Source organism: Taudactylus pleione, unplaced genomic scaffold (genome assembly GCF_031769625.1).
Source record: "Taudactylus pleione unplaced genomic scaffold, aTauple2 ptg000093l, whole genome shotgun sequence".
NCBI lineage: Eukaryota > Metazoa > Chordata > Amphibia > Anura > Myobatrachidae > Taudactylus > Taudactylus pleione.
The window spans coordinates 6,932,652-6,950,898 of NW_028284495.1; the positions used below are offsets into that span (position 1 = coordinate 6,932,652).

At 43.7% G+C, this 18,247-nt stretch overlaps 1 protein-coding gene and 1 pseudogene across 2 annotated transcripts in view; both read left to right on the top strand.

Annotated features, from left to right (window-relative positions):
• The window catches only part of PCMTD1 (protein-L-isoaspartate (D-aspartate) O-methyltransferase domain containing 1), a 50,823-nt gene that overhangs the window by 19,070 nt on the left and 13,506 nt on the right, over nt 1-18,247 (top strand). For both annotated transcript variants that reach the window (XM_088469542.1, XM_088469543.1), the window contains exons 3-4: nt 8,559-8,661; nt 16,735-16,906. In XM_088469542.1, the coding sequence (XP_088325668.1) occupies nt 8,559-8,661; nt 16,735-16,906 (275 nt within the window). The remainder of the gene's footprint in view (nt 1-8,558; nt 8,662-16,734; nt 16,907-18,247) is intronic.
• On the top strand, nt 12,011-12,129 carry LOC148526815 (5S ribosomal RNA; annotated as a pseudogene).

An 18,247-nucleotide genomic window follows, 5' to 3' on the forward strand; every position in this document is an offset into this window, starting at 1 on the left:
CATCGCTAATGCCCGTACCACCAGCCATGTTTGTGCACCCAGGTGAAGCCACTGTACACCCTCTGCAGGAGGCCATCTACTGAGCATGCGCAGCAAGTTGACATTCCCTGTCTCTATAATGGGGCATTTGTGGGCTAATAGTTTAAAAACTGTAACTTTCTCAATTACCTAAACCCCAAAAGGCACTACACTGGAACAAGAGCCACCTAACAAAACAAACTCCAAGTCTTACTTTATCCTCTACCCTGAGTTATGCCTTCCCAAAAATCCCTTCTAGACTAAAACAGAAAAGTGGCAGTTTTGACCAAGCAGGAAGTGGAAGAAAAAATCTGTCAGTTTAAACTTTAGATTACTCCCAGTTACTTTTGGGTTTTCTGCCCTGAAATATGGCATGCAGTTCTACTAGTCCATGCCAAATTTCAACTCTGTACGTCCAATAGCTTTTTGAAGGAATGGATATGAAGTGCCGGCGGCTAAATAGCCGCCGGTTTATATCCGACGGCGACAGCCCGATGGAAGAAGATCTCAACAGGGCAGATGAGTACCCCCCTCCAACCCTAACCCTCCCTTAGTGGTGCCTAACCCCCACCCCCTTACCACACCTGAAACCTATCTCTACCGGGGAGGTGCCTACCCCTAACCCCCCCCCCCAGGGGTACCTAACCCGAACACCGCTATGTTCCCTAAACCTAAGTCTTCTCACCCCCTGTGGCTAACGCTAAGGGTGCCCCGGACTTACCTCGTTTGGTCTGGAGTCCTTCGGCGTTAAGGCGTCGGGAATAAGATAGGCTTTGGTATGGGATTCGGATGTCGATATTGAGCTGCCGGTCTTATAATTGCATCCCCTTTTGAGATGTATAGGAAAATTCAGTTTATTTGAGTCAGCCTTAGTATAAGGGCACCACCGTGTTGCCCAGGTTTCAATCTTCAAGTTATTAAGTTAAGTTTTATTACATGTATCCAGTGGAAGGCCCACTGTGCCAGAACAGGCTCCCTGGATCAAAGTTCTGCTCGGCGCACTCCGTTGTGAGGTCTGACCGGGACCCCAACCACTCCATTAGGCACCCAGATCAATTGCCACCCCTCTGTGAAGTTTTCGTCCAAATCCATTAAGTGGAAGGCTCAGCATTTGCTCCAAAGTTCTGCCCAGCATCCCCAGGTCAAAGTTCTTTCCAGCGTACACCAACGGGAGGTCCAACCGAGACTTCAACCCCCTAGTTTGTCTTCTGGGATCCAATGTTACCACTCCATGAAGTTTTCATCCAAATCCATCCAGTGGAGGACCGGCTCCCTGGGTCAAAGTTCTGCCCAGTGTACACCAACGGGAGGCACAACTGGGACCCTAACTACCCCCCTAAAACCTGGCAAGAATCCAACTGGACCACCTTGCATTGGTTTCATCAAAATCAGTGCAGGGGTGACCGAATGCATAACCAGACAGACAAACGGACCAATTAATTATATGAAAACCCCAGACATGCCCAGGGATGTTCAGTGTTTCACGATTACCATCATACCGACAGAAATGGTATGTTGACCTTACTGTTTACTTGGAAAGGCAAACTTTGAATGAACATTTTTTTTTTTTTTATAGTACAACTGAGCTGTGATATCGACATTCACTTGTCCTAACTGTATTTTTTTTTTTGTCCGCTGTTTAGTTAGTTGTTGTGCTATTTATTTTATATAGACCTCTGTGTAGGTCTTTTGTTAATTGTTATTCATTCAATAAAATTCTAATAAAAAGAAAAATCAAGTTAGGGTTGCCCTCTCCTGGGGGTAGATGGGCACTTCCAAACACACAGCAATCAGGAAACTGCACAACAGTCCAGGGTTTCTGTGAAATAAGCCAAAGTTAGTGTATTGTGCACAAAAAGAAAAACGTTAAATAAAATCCTATCCCGTCTGGGTTCTAACTAAACACAGATTCCATCTCTCATCAGTGGTAGGACTTAATGGCCCTACCACAAACATAGGCATATGCACAGTACTCACGGTCATTAAATCATAATGTTTCTAACAGGCCTGCTGCTTCTTTCCCCAGGTAGTGAGACACTAACTAAAACCCCTGACACTTTTATCAGCCTTTTACAGGTGGAAGTGCTAATTAGCCTGTTCTCCGGCTGAAGATCCGAAATGAGCCTAATGGAGGGGCCCGCCCTCACTCTCCATCCATAACCCGAGGAACCCTTATCCGGCTTTTACTAAAGCCCAAACATTATAACGTCTGTTTTTTTAATCAGACATTTTCCTGGGGCTTTAATGCATATAGGTCAGAAACCTGGGACAAATCTATCTTCTGTTGCTAAACCTTACCAGTGCTTTTGTCACAATATATAGATAGAGATATCATATATATGATATACTAGCTGATGTACTCGGGTAGACCTTGGATATATACGGTTTCCATTTCCATCACACCACTGCAATAACACATTATTCCTTCACCTATATATTAATGCATCCCCTCCCTTACTGCTATAGTAAGACATCACCCTCCCTTACCTGTGTACTAAAACATTACACTCCCTCACTTCTGTAGTAACTAGAGATGTGTAGGTCCAGTTCTCCGAGAACCGACAACAACCCGAATGTAGGGGTTCTGTGTCGAACAAAGTCCCTTTTAGGATCTTTCCGCAGTTCGGAACTCTGATTTAAAAACCAAACTCAGGTTTTGGATTGCATGCTAACAGGTCAAAATTATGTAATTTTAGCTGTTGGTTTTTTTTTTTTTTTTTTAAATACAGATCTAAATCCAAAACACGTGTGGGTGGTTTTGCAAAATCAAAACACGAAGATGAATCCAGATCCAAGACCAAAACATGGAGGTCGAAGCACATCTCTAGTAGTAACACATTCCCCTCCCTCACCTTTATAGTAACACATTCCCCTCTCACTATTGTTGTAACACATTTTTTTTCACACCTATGTAGTAACACATTCCCTTTCCTCACTCTTCAAATAGGGGAACCACACCAACTGCCAGTGATGTTTGGCAGCACTTGGGATGACAGTTGGTGTTTGACTCATAGTGGTTGCAGCACAGTTGAGAATTCAGTCAGGCTGGACATTGCACAGGGGGAGGAAACCTATTAGCCATTTTCAGTCCCTTTTAGAAGTAAATTTTCGAAAAATCCATTCTTAGCGGTTTGGGCTGGGTACTGATGAGTCAGTCAGGACATTTGAGATATATATATGTGCGTGTATGTATGAAGTCCAAAAAGCGCAATAGTCTCTATTAGAATGTGTCCAGATTTAGTCAGTTGTATCAGATCAAGTGCAGCTGCATCCCAGTCTCCAGCCACGGAGCAAAAGATTCCAGGAATATGCAAACAAAGGGAGAGCGCACTCGTAAATAATAAGTAACAAACATTTTACTGCACAACATATGCTCACATACATTGAAGTTTAAAAAGTTGATCTTAGCTGCAAATCAGTCTGATTCCACCATGTCTCAGGATACAGCCCGATCAGAAAGCCCGCTCCGGTACACAGCGGATAACGTCAACCACGTCCACGTCACAGGCCACGTCCAACGCGTTTCGTCACGAAGTCGATAGTGACGAAACGCGTTGGGCGTGGCCTGTGACGTGGACGTGGTTGACGTTACCCGCTGTGTACCGGAGCGGGCTTTCTGATCGGACTGTATCCTGAGACATGGTGGAATCAGATTTGCAGCTAAGATCAACTTTTTAAACTTCAATGTATGTGAGCATATGTTGTGCAGTAAAACGTTTGTTACTTATTATTTACGAGTGCACTCTCTCTTTTTTTGCATATATATATATTTTAGTGTTATGTGGCAGTATCACCAGAGGTGGTGCTGGTGAGCAGCAGATTCTATGTGGGGCAGGACAGATCCGCCCACACAGAGTAGAAAAGCATTGTGGGAAGATGCCTCATGGCTGCCATATGACCAGAGCCCAGGTGAGGCTGCTGGTGGACACAGTCAGACAGTCCAGGTGGGGCTGCTGTGTGAGTGAAGCAGACCAGGTGGTCAGATCATACCTGCAAGGAGGCAGGGAGATCCCTATACCTCTGACACTGTCCTTGTGAGGCGGCAGCCAACAAGCTGAGAAGGCTATACCAGGCCAGGAGGCCAGTGTCCAGTCCTGCATGTGGCAGGAAGGACCACAAACCTCAGAGACTGTGAAAGACTTTCATGCAGATTAGCTGCTTCTATAGAGAGGGTTCAAGAAGTGAGCTAGTGCCCTAAGAAAGGGCTAGGTTGTTTATTATTTTATTTCTGCTTACTGGTTTCCATGCTGGAAGTAAAGCACCATTTTCATTTGATTTACTGGAATGCCATGTGTGGACTCTAATTCTGCATCTAATCACTGCACCACTAACACCAATCTACCAAGCTAATAACCCCAAGTTATCACACTAATTAATATATATATATTAATGAGATATGGGTATTGTGGTGGCACTCACAGGACTTTCAAGTACACAGGGAAGAAAGGGACCTAAGCCCAAAAGTAAGCCAACGTTTCAATCCCCTTTATTGGAGATTTTCCTCATGGTCCCTGAGGAAAATCTCCAATAAAGGAGATTGAAACTTTGGCTTACCCATATCTATCTTGGAGGACACACAAATCTCCGGGAGGGCACCAAGGCAAGGTCAGTCTACATTTCACAGGGAGTGCCGGTTTTCTGGACTGTATGTATGTATGTGTATATATATATATATATATGTGTGTGTGTGTGTGTGTGTGTGTGTGTGTATATATATATATATGTGTATGTATATATATATATATATATATATATATATATTTATTTATTTATTTATTAGAGAGAGAAGGCACTCACCAATGAAGCAGCTTAGGTTATATTTGCTCACAGTATAGCAGCGACGTTTCGGTTGGCCTCACCATCCTTTTTCAAGCCATAAACAGAGACAGGCTGTAAAGCTCACAAGAGGTCTTAATTCAGCTGAGTATAGTGCTTTACTCATTCATACTTGTAGTGAGCTTTACTGCTTTTCTCTGTTTATGGCTTGAAAAATCCTCGTCGCCCCCACTACAGTAAAGAAAAACTAGTTTGGCTGTGGCGGTGTTCCTGTCCCAGCATGGGGGGAGGTTGCTAGATACTCAGAACAGCCGTGTCCCGCATGCACCGATGCTTGTGTATTGTATTTTACATTCAATTTTGCATTTAGTTGCAGACTCAGCGAAAAACTGCTCAGAGACCCTAGGCTGCGACTTTAATAGCACATGAATTGGTATTATACACGTACAAAGTCATAAATAAAGCACAACGGATCTCTGCATGAGGAAAACCCATGGCCACTCGCATCAGAGCTCTTTTTACACAGATTCAGCCTCAGTCGCACACAGATGTACAAATGTTGCACACTAAATTGATTGGTGTTAGAAGCGACAAAAATACATTGCTAGCTATGTATTTTAGTTCTGCAAATAACCAATTTTTGAGCGACAGTCTCCCTGCGCGGGATGGGGCCTGGTCTACCTGAAAATTCGGGAGCTTCCTGCATCTACTGAGAGAGTTGGAAATTATGCCTTAGTTTACTCATAGAAAAAATAAATATCTGTAACCCCAGTGAAATAGAGTGATGAATTGAAAAGACAGAGGCCCTCATTCAGAGCCGTACGCTCTGAGCAGAGCGCACGCTCTGAATGAGGGCCGGGCTCCATTTTCATGGAGCGTCCTCCTGGACGCTCGTATAGCTGTGGGTCACCACCCACAGGCTATACGAGCGTGCATTGTGATGGTCGTGATGGTCGAGACCATCGCGACCATCGAATTTGCGAGCCGGAGCCTGCGGTTGAGGTTTTCAACCGCAAGCTCTGGAGTGATTTTGGCTCTATCAGAGCCAAAATCACTCCCACTGACATCACTAGTGATGTCGGTGGGCCGGCTTCTGACGGGAGGCGTTCCCGTGGGAACGCCCCCGTCAGGGAGGCACGCCCCCGGCACGCCCACCAAAGGGGGCGTGCTGTCAATCAACATTGACAGCACGCCCCCTTTGATCGGACACAACGAGCGAAGGACTTTCCTTCGCTCGTCGCGTCTGGCGCATGCGCACGACGGAGCTCCCTCCGTCGTGCGCATGCTCAGTCCATAACATCGACCCACTTGCGAGCGGACAGCCGCTCGCGAGTGGGTCTGAATCAGGCCCAGAGGCACTTAATTTTCAGTTATGGGTGGAATTTATTTAAGAGTGGGAGAAGAAACTTCAATATTAAACAAGAAACTGTGTGGGCTTGAGTAGGGTAATGATAGCTTAGGAGGAACTTTTTTTATTTATTTTTTTTTTCCTTTTTTGTTTTTTGTCTTCCTTTTAACTTTTTAAAGTGTGTTTTGTTACTGGGGAAAAATCAGGACCGTATTTTCTGTGGTTTCTCTGTGGGATTGCAGTGGTTGTGAGCTTAGTAAATCAGAGGGATACAATCTTACTGGGAACCCGCTGAAGTCCTGCCGGGATTTCAAACATGATGCTTCGTTAATATATACCTCTGAGATCCATATTAAAAGTTGCACGGAAGTGATGACTGAACGGGCACGTAATGCCGGCTGTCGGGATGCCTCCTGTCAGAATACCGACAGGGGCATCCCAATGCTTGGTATCTCGACAGGGCACAGGTAAGTATATCTACCATTCCCCCTTTCCCCCCCTCCTAACCTTCCCCATTAGGGCCTAAACCTAACCTCCCTTTGTGCCTAAACCTAACCCTCCCCCTTAGTGTCTAATCCTCAACCCCCCCCAGTGTTGCTTAACCTCCCCCTCCAAAAAAAAAGACCTAAACCTAATCCCCCCCTCCCCCTGTGGCTAATGCTAAGTACATCCCGGATTTACCTCATACGGTCTGGATTAAGAAGTGCATTGAGACCGGCGACATTGCAGCCGCTGGTCTCATAACTACATCCTGTGATGACGGCTACTTTCGTATAGATTGGGCTAACTCTAAATACAGATGGAGATCTGAATTGTTTCCCAAACACGCAATGTGGCCACAGATGCTGAGTTGCTTGCGACTCTGAATCGGCCTCTAAGGGGCATATCCAATTGGCCACGTAATTGTATCGCAACCATTTTTTAATTACCAAGGGTATGTGTGCTCCTAATACCCGTGGTATCCAAATGGGAAAAAAAAATGGTTGTAATCTTTACTGCAGAAACCTGCGGGTAGTTTACAAATTTTATGTAGAACAGCCTGTACCACAAAGAAAAAAAATATATTGAGTAACTTTGAAAAAAAAATGCAGAAATCAGCCATTTTCAGTGTTTTTAAATGAGAGAGAAAATATAAAAAAACTTTTTCATTTGTAATTAAATGAAAAAAAAAAAAAAAATTGAAAAAAGTAGATTCTGAGATCGTTTCAGGCCAATTTAAAATAAAAAAATGTAAAATGATAAAAGCAATTGTTATTTGTTTAAATAAATCCATATAATTCAATTTGGAGTGCATAAATTAATGAAAAGGTTGATTTTGGGGTAATTCGAGGCCATTTTTTTAACAAGCAATAATGACATGTACTGCCAATTGCCTAATTAGTCCAAGGGGTTCTGTAGAGATTCTCTACATTTAAAACAGGGATTTTCTCTGACTTTGCACCTGCTGGGGGCTGCAAGAAAAAAAGCCATGGTAATTCCTATAGAAATTACCGTGGCTTGAATTTCTCCCTGGCAATTGAATTGGAAAAACCTTGCTGCTTTGGTGAAAACCCTGCGCCACAAGGTTTTACAAATTGAGTATGCCTCTAAATCAGGGGTGGGGGAACCTTTTTTCGTCCGAGGGCCATTTTAATATATAGAACAGATTTGCGGGCCGGTGCAGGCTACGCCCTCTGCATGTGATGTCAAAGGGGGGCGGGAGCACAATCTCTGGTGATTACAGCAATGCTGTGACCATCTGCAGCATCCTAACGGCACTGCTGCATAGATTCTGGCTGCAGGGTGCCAATCTAAGCACCCTGCTAGCCAGATGAGGCTAGCAGAAAAAAGCTCAGAGGACCACACCAAATGATTCCGGGGGCCTTATCGGGCCCCCAGGCCTGAGGTTCCCCGTACCTGCTCTAAATCATACTTTGCTACCTTTCGCTTCTCCTCCCCGGAAGAAGCCTGGGGAGGAGAAGCAGGTGGGCAATGATAGGGACGGGCCCTGATGGGTTGCATCATCAAGCCCCGCCCCATTCACAGCAAATTGGTGCGATTTGGCTTACATTTAAATAGAGGGTGGGGCTAAATGGCGCGATTCATGGAAAATTTATCATTAAGCCCCGCCCCCTACATGGGGACCGGCGATCACCGCAGAAATTCTGCCCACTTCACTAGGAAGTGGGCAGAATGCGGGAGAAGTGCCTACTCTTCCGGGGGTTCGGGGGGTTACCCGAAAAATCGGGAGCCTCCTGCACACAAAGATCTTGCAGGATCCAGTCCACACTAAGTTCACACACAAAACACCCTAATATGCTTAAAAAAATATATTTTGTGAACATGGTCTTTTTGAAAATGTTAAATATACTGTAATACTTTTAGCTGCTTCCTCTACACTACCCTGTGTTAACCAGATCATTTCTTTATATTGTAGGTCCATTTGGCATAAATCATGGAGTCGAGCTTCATTGTGATGTAGTGGAATATGCCAAAGAGAAATTGGAAGCATTCATTAAGTATAGTGATAGCTTTGACAAGTGAGTTAACGTAAGCTCAATTAGTTTAATAATGCATCCTTGTTCCTGCAGGTGACTACCACACTGATCGCATCAATTTACATGAGTCCAGCGAAATGTGGTTGCTCTGAGATGCTGTTTGTATTCTATAAACTTAATCACTTGAGTGGAGGCACACTGTGATGTCTACTAGTCACCTAAACAAAAAAAAATATATATATATAAATATATTTGTATTTCTTCTTCGGGGTCCACAGCCATTATGTTGGGGTATGAATCCCGGTCACCAAGCAGTTAACACAAACGAGCTCATATACCCCACCCCCTGCCTCAGGTAGCCAGGTCTTCCTGTTTTGTGTGTTCACCACATAGACAGTGGGACTGCTGGAGCAAAAAAGTAACAACAAAAAAAATAAAAATCTCAGCTGATGGTCTGAACTGTCCTGGATGCAGCCTCACGCCTGATTGGAGGCGCACCGGCCACGCGCTGCAACTACCTCCTCCAGCGCCGCACCGCTAGCCTCGGCAGGTCCTTGGCAGGAAATTCGGCAGGGGTTTTCTGGCTCTGGACCGCAACCGGATCAAGGGGATGGCAGGTTAAGCAGGTGGTTGCGGCGGCCGCTGATGCCAGGACCACGTGGCGGTCCGGCCTCCAGCGGAGAGACTGGCTGGAGGCGTGCTGCAGTCAGGAGGCATACGGCTTGTTCTCCTAGCCTAGACCGCCAGGATTTGATGTTCCTGACCAGCCGGGGCTTGTGGCGGCGGCCAGGTCAGTTTACGGGCAGGTCCAAGCAGCATAGGGGAGGTACGCTTCCCCGGCGGCCCCTCCCCCAATCCACACGCTAGTTCAGTCCTCTGGCGCAGTGATTGTGGATTGCTCCTCCCAGCCTCCAAATAGGGCAGCCAGAGTGTATGTCAGTTGCTCTCTGAACGCTGCTCCTACAAGAGAGGACGTTGGGCAGTCTCTATACCTTGCCTACTGCTGGTCTAGGTTTTTACAGGGCTCTATCCTACCTAAGCTTAGGCTGATTGTGGTAGTGAGAGCTTATATGCATATGACTCGCAGAGTGTTTATGCATGACATGTGATTGTTGTTTTATGGATACTGTTTCTTATGTAAAAAGAACTGTGATTCCTGTAAATTATCACTGTCTTTTCCCTTAACCCTTTCCTACGGGTGTGTGGGTAGTTAGGGTGAAACAAAATCACATGTGTACTCAGAACTTGTCATTATTATGTCAGAGTCTGAAGGACAGGCAGCTAAGGTCCCCTGTGCTGGGGGGGGTTTCCCCACAGAATCTCATACAATCTGTATTATGTGGTTACTGTGTTAAGTAGACAAACCTCCCAGCATCTGGATAGGAACTCCCTTTGGTTTCCTTTTCCCAGATTATGGACCAAAGTACCTTGCTTAGTGGCAGGTTGAACAGGCTCAAATATCCTACTAAGCTGGTGTGCTTTTTGATTAAGAGCCTATGGCAAATATACTGCTTAAATGCGTTAAGTTTTGCTGAGTTATGCTGCCTTTGTTTCTGAAAAGACTATGAGGGGTATTCAATATGAAAGGTTAACTTCCCTGGCGAAGTTAACGTTTCATATCGGAGTTTTTTTCTGCGTAAAGGTATGGTGCGCGCTCCTGCTTATCCCTGTATTCAAAATAAAATTAACGAAAACGGGAAACTCCGAAGTTGGATTTGCGTAAAGTTACAAATTTTTCCTTAAAATAATTGTAAGACCCCCCTAAAGTTATAAAAACATGGGGGAACACTATGGGTACCCCCATTTTAGCCTTTAATTGAAAGTCGGGGATTTAAATAGCCGCAGCAGGTGTTTTTTTCCGACATTGAAAAAGTGATGCAGAAGAGCACTTAGGTTATTTTTTTCGTTTTTTTTAAGTGGTCCCATCAAATTTGGGGTACATGAAAATGGGTACTAGCATATTTTGGTGTCCCTAAAGTAATTTTTTAAAAATTCTGCATTTGTGCACCTGCCGCTATAATTCTATTCTAGAAAACATCTGCCGCATACTTGCAGAATAGCCCTGAACCTATTTCCCTATTGTTAAACAATTTTTTCCCATTTTTTTTTTTGTGCACCCCAATTTTTAAATACATTTTTTGGGGTGTCCCTATTTTTTTTTCAACTTTTTTTGACATAGTTCTTTTTTAAATGTCAATCTCAGGGGTGCAGGCTATTTTTTTTAAGCCTGCACCCCTAAACCCCAATTCTGCACTTTTTTTCGACACCTATTCAATGGTGAAAAGTTATCACCGTATTTTATCAAAGACTCTTCAAAACTGCGATAAGTCTTTGAAATTGAATACGGTGTAAAACTAAAACAAGTGATATTAACGCAAAAACGTTAAAAAGTGCGATATTAACGCAAAAAACGATGTTATCGCACCCATATTGAATACCCCTATATGTGTGAAGATGAACACATTACATTGGCCCCAGCTGTAGGCTATATGGGCTAAATTGTAATTCACATCTACTGGTAGGGCTATGTTGCCCATCCCCCCCTCTCTCCTAATTGGGAAGACTCAGCTGAGAATTTGGCTATCCCTGAGTATGCCTTGTTCCCAGGACAGTGCATAACATTTGAATCCTACCAACTTTTGTTGCTTGGAGTCAGGTCTACAGGTAGATTTTGCAAAACTGGTCAGTTAGGCATGAATGTGCTACTGTTCAAAATTTTACTTTCCTGAAACCCCTAAACTGTGGTTAGGGGTTAGAGAGTGCTTCACACGTATGTTTTCTGTAAACCGACGCTTGTTGTGGGTTACTTGCAAATGTTCTCAGGAGATTTGGTTCATCTTCCTGGGTGCCTCTCTGTGGATGGCTAGGTTATACAGAGCTTGATGTCCTACTTAGCCTTGTCGGATGTTCGTAGTTGACCAAAAAACTTTTTTGTTGCAAGTATGTATAATGCCTCCACTGCTGTGATCAGGTCATACAGAGCTCTAGGTCCTACCTGGTGTTTGGTAGTTGGCCAGAGAGTTTAGTGTGTATGAACAGTGGATATGTATGTATGTGTGTGTAACATTTATATATATATATATATATATATATATATATATATATATATCTATCATGTGCATTACATGTGACTTATGGAATCTGCTGTATTATGCTGCCTTGTCAGCATAAGTCTATCACTGCTGTTTCTACTCATGTAACCCGCTACAAAGATACGTGGGTACATTGGATGTAAAATGATGGTCACATTAATACTAGACATTGGATAAACCTTGTATGTCCATTGAAAAGGTAAGCCAGTTGGCTGGGGCCCCTGAGTTGGTGGCATGTGTGACCTGTAGCAGCAGCCCCTATGGTTATGCCCTCTATTTCCATCATGAATGGACATTTCACCTACAGCCATACCACACTGGACATGTCCAATCTCATCTGACTTTGGAAGCTATGCCGTGTTGGTCCTGGTTAGTACTTGGATGGGAGACCACCTGGGAATACCAGGTGCTGTAGGCAGTGGTTGAGGCAGGCATCATCTTTAGTAGCCGTTCAACAATTACTACAGGCTGCTAGGTCTCTACAGCCAAAGACCAGATGGCGTCGGCCCTTTACGCGGTCCAGGCCACAGAGAGGGGCGATCTCACTGGACTTAATATAAATGGGTTGTGGTGGTCACTGTGCTAAAGAGTCACCACAGTAGTCAAATCTACCAGATCATAGCGCAGGTTGTGGACAAATTGGCGACTCCTGCGCCAACCCTGATATTAAGGTATCTTCAGCAGCCGCAGCCTACCATGTTGGGCTTCCTAGGCATCTGCCCTGGAGGGACATGTGTGCTCACTCGGGTCAAAGGTGACTTCGTCCTTAGCAGCTTTCCAGCAGTTATGGCAAGCAGCTAGGCTAGTACAGCCAAAAGAATCAGAAGGCGGTTGGTCTCACGCTCCATCCAGCCCTCAGATTCTGGTACATTTTCTGGTGTTTAGGGGGACACACGGGTCTCCTCCCCGGAGTCACTCTCAAGAGAGGAAGACCGTCTTCCAACAGTACGTCTCCTCCCTGATCAGAGGGGTCAAAGCTATGCTTGTGAAGCCGGTATAAGGAGAGGCTCCAGTGTTCTAATGCCAGAAAGTTGGGAAAGCCTTCCAAATCTGACTACAGCCAGACCATACTGGACATGCCCAAGATCCCCAGGTAGGGGCACAGTGTTTGTGGATGCTCTGGCAGTAGAGTAGAACTTCAAACTGGCGTATTTGCTTCACCCGCTATCCCTCCCTCTAAGGGTTTACGGGAACATGCAACAGTAATACTGATGGACCCTGCTTGACCCAGGCGCTGCTGGTTCGCCAACCTGCAGAGTCACTCCATAGACACTCTGTGGCTTCTTCTGCTAAGGTCGGACCTGTTAATACAGGATCCCTTCCTGTATCTAGACCTGACTCGTCCATCTTGGACGACATGGTTCTTCAAGACCTCCTCCTTGTGAAAGGATGTTCTGTAGTTTAGAGGACAAGAAACTTACTTCTGGCTGCAGTTATTTAAAAATGTTGTATGTTCTCCGGGATAAACTGAGAAAATGTGGCCCTAGGGGGTTAGGTTTTCTCGAGTATGTTCTTTTCGTCAGACTGGAGGGTCTCTGATCTAGCAGCACTTTCTTCCCGCTTCCCCGTTTTTATAAGTCATCGGGAGAGAGCAGTACTTCATACTAGGGCGGAATACCTTCCAAGAGTGGTATTCTGGTTCTATATGAATGTAGAGATTGTGGTCCCAGCTTTCAGACTACAAGCCTCTTGGTAGGTGAGGCTTCCTTGGATGTTGGCCGTGCGCTACATAATTATGTGGATCGCGCCAACAGCATGAGGAAGTAGGTTTCCCTTTTGTACTGTATGACAGTCATAAGGCTGGCCAGCCGATAAGCGGACGCTGGTCAGATGAATTTATATGACGATTTCTCATATACACACAGACTAGTCTGGTGGTGCCAGACTCAGTAAAGGTACATCCACACGGTCAGTGGGGCCTTCGTGGGCGGCTTGCTGGGGTGCCTCTGCTGAATAGTTCTGCAGGGCAGCCACATGGTTTTCCATCCACACCTTTGTCAATTGTTATGCCTTTGACATTTTTGCCTCTCAGGATGCCTCCTTCGGGCGTAAGTTTCTCCTCTCTTCCGAGAGCCAGGAGCGTCCCCGCCCATAGGGTTAGTGCTTTGGGATATCCCCAACGTAATGGCTGTGGACCCCATGGACCGCGAAGAAGAAAATAAGAGTTATGGTATAACATACCTTTTTGTTAACTTTTTCTTCGAGATCCATGGGGTCCTCAGGACACCCACCCAGACGCACCTGTAGTTCTGGGGAAGGTTTTTCCGTAGTTTCTCCTCTTGAGAGTCTGGACTCATGAGTTATGGGTTTCTTCTTTCTTACCCTTTGTTTGTCTCCGCCTGCTTGAGCTTGGTAACGAACTGGCTACCTGAGGCAGGGGGTGGGGTATATGAGGAGGAGCCCCGGTGCATCCTGGGAGCAGAGAGCTTGTTTGTGTTAACTGTTTGGTGACCGGGATTCATACCCCAACGTAATGGCTGTGGACCCCATGGACCTCGAAGAAAAAGAGTTAACAAAGGTATGTTATACCAGAACTCCTTTTTTTTTTTTTTTTAAATAGAAAATAGCAAGTGCATCTTTTAATGCATATATATATATATATATATATATATATATATATATATATATATATACACACACACACACACATACATATATTTATATACATACCCACACTGGTCCCGTTTCATAAGTAGGCTATATCCCCATATGTTTATCACCTTTACTGTTCCAATTCATTGTCATTTGAGGACGAAACAGATTATGGATAGGTTTGAATGGAGAGGACCTCTTTTCCCTGACATCTGAGATCCCAGCAAAACTATATATTTTTTTTAATGCTTTTGTGTGCAAGTCAGTATATGTTTATCTTTCTGGAAATAACACATTTTTGATCTGAGCTGTCAAATAGGAAGCTTTTATGTCTATGGAGAGATGTATTGACAGTGCACATGACCTATGCTGATGATGGACAGGTATGGGGGGGGCATAGTATATACTTAGGCTGAATATACAATACACATGTGCCTTAAAGCTGGGTACACACTACCCAGTAAATGCTCCCAATCCGATAAACGCTCCAATCGGACGAATCGATTATCGGAACTGTGAACACCTGTACACTCTGAGCAATTTCTTGCTCAGTGTGTATTGTCTTTTGATCTCTACAACGGGATCTGGAGTCGGGAACAATATGCAGCACGTGTTGTATCGTCCTCCCCGAGCTCTAATGCTCCTGCATGCACGCTATAATTGGCTGATTGGCCTGATAATTGCTAGTGTACCAGGCTTTAGATTTGAAATCCACTATCATAACAGAAAGTTTATGAAGTAAAAGCAATATTGTGTTGGATACAGTCAAAATAAAGTATTACATTACTCTGTGAATTGTTGTTCAAATGTAAACCGTATTTACAGGTTAAACCACTTCCCCATTTATTTATTACTAGCTGTAGTACCCGGCGTTGCCCGGGTTTAAATCTTCAAGTTATTATGTTAGGCATCCCAGACCAATTGCCAGGCACAGAAAAAGGAAAGGGGGGTTGGGCTGCACATCCTAATTTAAACACAATATGAGGTGCTACTTGGCTGAGATCTGTAGTTCTACAGCAGAAATAGAAGGAGGGAAAAGCAGATGCACACTCTACACTAAGAACACTTAATATCACAAAATATATAATAAATTGTCAATAAACATGGTTTTAAATTGAGGTTCTTAGTACATATTTGGCCAAAGATGTTTGCCCACCTACCGCATCAAGGTGAACTTCATCAGGTGGGTCCCTAACATTCTTAATACTGATACATTGTATAAATTTATCTAGGAATTACCTGTAATAGTGCCCATTACATGTGTGTACTGCAATGCACAGGACCCATACTAATTAAAATCAGCTAGGGCAGGTAGGAAGAGTGCTAGCACCAACAAGTGTACCTTAAATACACGCATACTCAGAAAAAAGGAAAGGGGGTTGGGCTGCACATCCTAATTTAAACACAATATGAGGTGCTACCTTCCTGAGATCTGTAGTTCTACAGCAGAAATAGTAGGAGGGAAAAGCAGATGCACACTACACTAAGAAACCAATTGTTACCCCTCTGTGAAGTTTTCATTTTAAATCCATCCAGTGGAAGATCCAGAACACGCTCCCCGGGTCAAAGTTCTGCCCACAGTACACCAACGGGAGGTCCGACCAGGACCTCAAGCCCCTAGTATGTCTTCTGGGATCTAGTGTTACTGCTCTGTGAAGTTTTTGTCCAAAATCCTTCCAGGACCCTTACCCCCGAAAAACCTGGCCAGGACCCAACTAGACCACCTTGCATTGATTTTATCCCAATCGGTGCAGGGGTGTCCGAATGTATAACCGGACAGACAAACTGACAATTTTATATATTTCGTAGTTTGTTACCTACTTATCTTTCTTTATAAGGGTTGGCATGTATGCATTCAAAACACATGCCCGAAACCACTACTCTATCTGCTCAGCATCAGGTGGTTTAAATTCCACAATGTCAATAGTTGTGCAAATTATGTTGGATGCACACTGATAGGCAGATTATAAAATTACCATTAATGGCATACTCTAGTTGTTACAATTTTTGTCTCAGATTATGGTTTCTTTAGCTCTAATGGTGCATACACACGATCAGATTTTTTCTTCAGATATGGACGATAACGATTTAAAAATCGTTCAGTCGTTCATATCTGTTGGAAAATCGTTCATATCTGACATGCCTGAACGATGGACGATCAACGATGCGCGTTCCCATTTGTCAGATAACGATATCTGACATCTGATGGGTTTGCAGTCAGACTTGGACGATTCCATTCATTATAATGCAGTCAAAAATCGTTCAATCGTTCAAATCGTTCAAAACTTTGGTCAAATCGTCCAAATCGTTCAAATCGTTTAATCGTTCAGTCGTTCATCTGACAAATCTGACAAGTCTGACAAATCTGACCGTGTGTACGCTCCATAACATTGTACTTTTTAATTTGTCTAATGCAATTTTTGTTTTTCAGATTTGAATTTTGTGAGCCTGCTTTTGTAGTTGGCAATTGTTTGGAGATAGCATCAGACAGTCCGCAGTATGATCGGATTTATTGTGGGGCAGGCGTACAGAAAGACCATGAAAACTACATGAAAATTTTACTGAAAATTGGTGGGCTTTTAGTAATGCCTATTGAAGACCAGGTGATACATTGTTTATTTCTGCAATCTTCAGAGAGAATGTTTACAGCTCCCTTTTACTTGTAAAAATGCACATATTAGCAATAAATGTATTCTGCATGCTGGGAGGATGATTATGATGAATAACGCGGCTATAAATTGGAGCCAGGGGCACTGCACGGGGAAGAAGACACAGATATGTTGTAAAGTATTTTATAGTCAGATGAGAACAAACTTCAAGAAGAGGTGCAAGTCACTTGTAGCTGGGGAACACAGTCCAGGAACATGGTCAGGTTCACTAAGCAATATTAAAGTCTAGACAGGTCTTGCCTATAGTAAGAAACTAAAACTGGCCATAAACTAGAATGATTTTGTTCCAACCTGCCAACTAGTCGGCTGGTTTGAACTATAGGTAATCTGTTAGGTAATCTGTAATCTACCGTTTGCTCCCACGCATTAAAAAATTACTGAAAATGTTTGTTTCAGCTAGCTGAAGAAATCAAACGTTTGATTTATCCCAACTAGTTGGACAACTATCGTTTCAGTGTAGTGAGAAGTTGGAAACTGAACAGTTTTTATTTAATTCTGCCAGATCACGGCACTTACCTGCTCTGTGGGACCCCAATCGCAGCTTCTCCTGCCTCATTGCTGTAACTTTCCAGGTTTCGGTTGATAAAAGGATTGTTGTCCCTTCATTCTCATTCTTGGTTTTATTTACGTAATAGTCCTCAATTTACAGTATTTGTGACTTTATTGAAGGAGTCTGATACACAAATATCAAATATCTAGACCTATAATCTGAGTATTTGCAAATTCGATCTCATTTGTACTGCTTAGCTAGATAATCGGACATTTTACACCTTTTGAAAGATTGTTCTTATTCCCCCATAAGAAGGGGTATTATATCCATTTTGTACAATATTATTATCTAATCTCTGTTGGCTGAATGTGGCCAGGTGGGTGACTTTTCACACATTTGGTGGACCTGCCCTGAGGTTGTTCCTTATTGGGGTGAGCTTGACAACTTCAGTCCCTTTGAGTCTTTGGATGGCTCTATTAGTGCTTCCGGTTACTGGGTTTAGTAATTTCTGAAATTATTTTTCTATGTGCTTCAAGCTGCTAGATGCTCTCTAGCAAAATGTTGGAAGCAACCTTCCGTTCAACCCTGCATATGGTTAACACTAAAACTGGGTTTATTGCTAATATGTAGAAAATTACTGCTTCTCTCCCTAATAATGTAGATAGGGTTAATCAGATCTGGGACCCTTGGTTTACTTTTTCTTTTAGGGTTCACGCCTAGCCCAGCTATTTTAGCACCCTTGTCATTTTGTTACCATTTTTTTTTTTAGTATACAATTTTCTTCC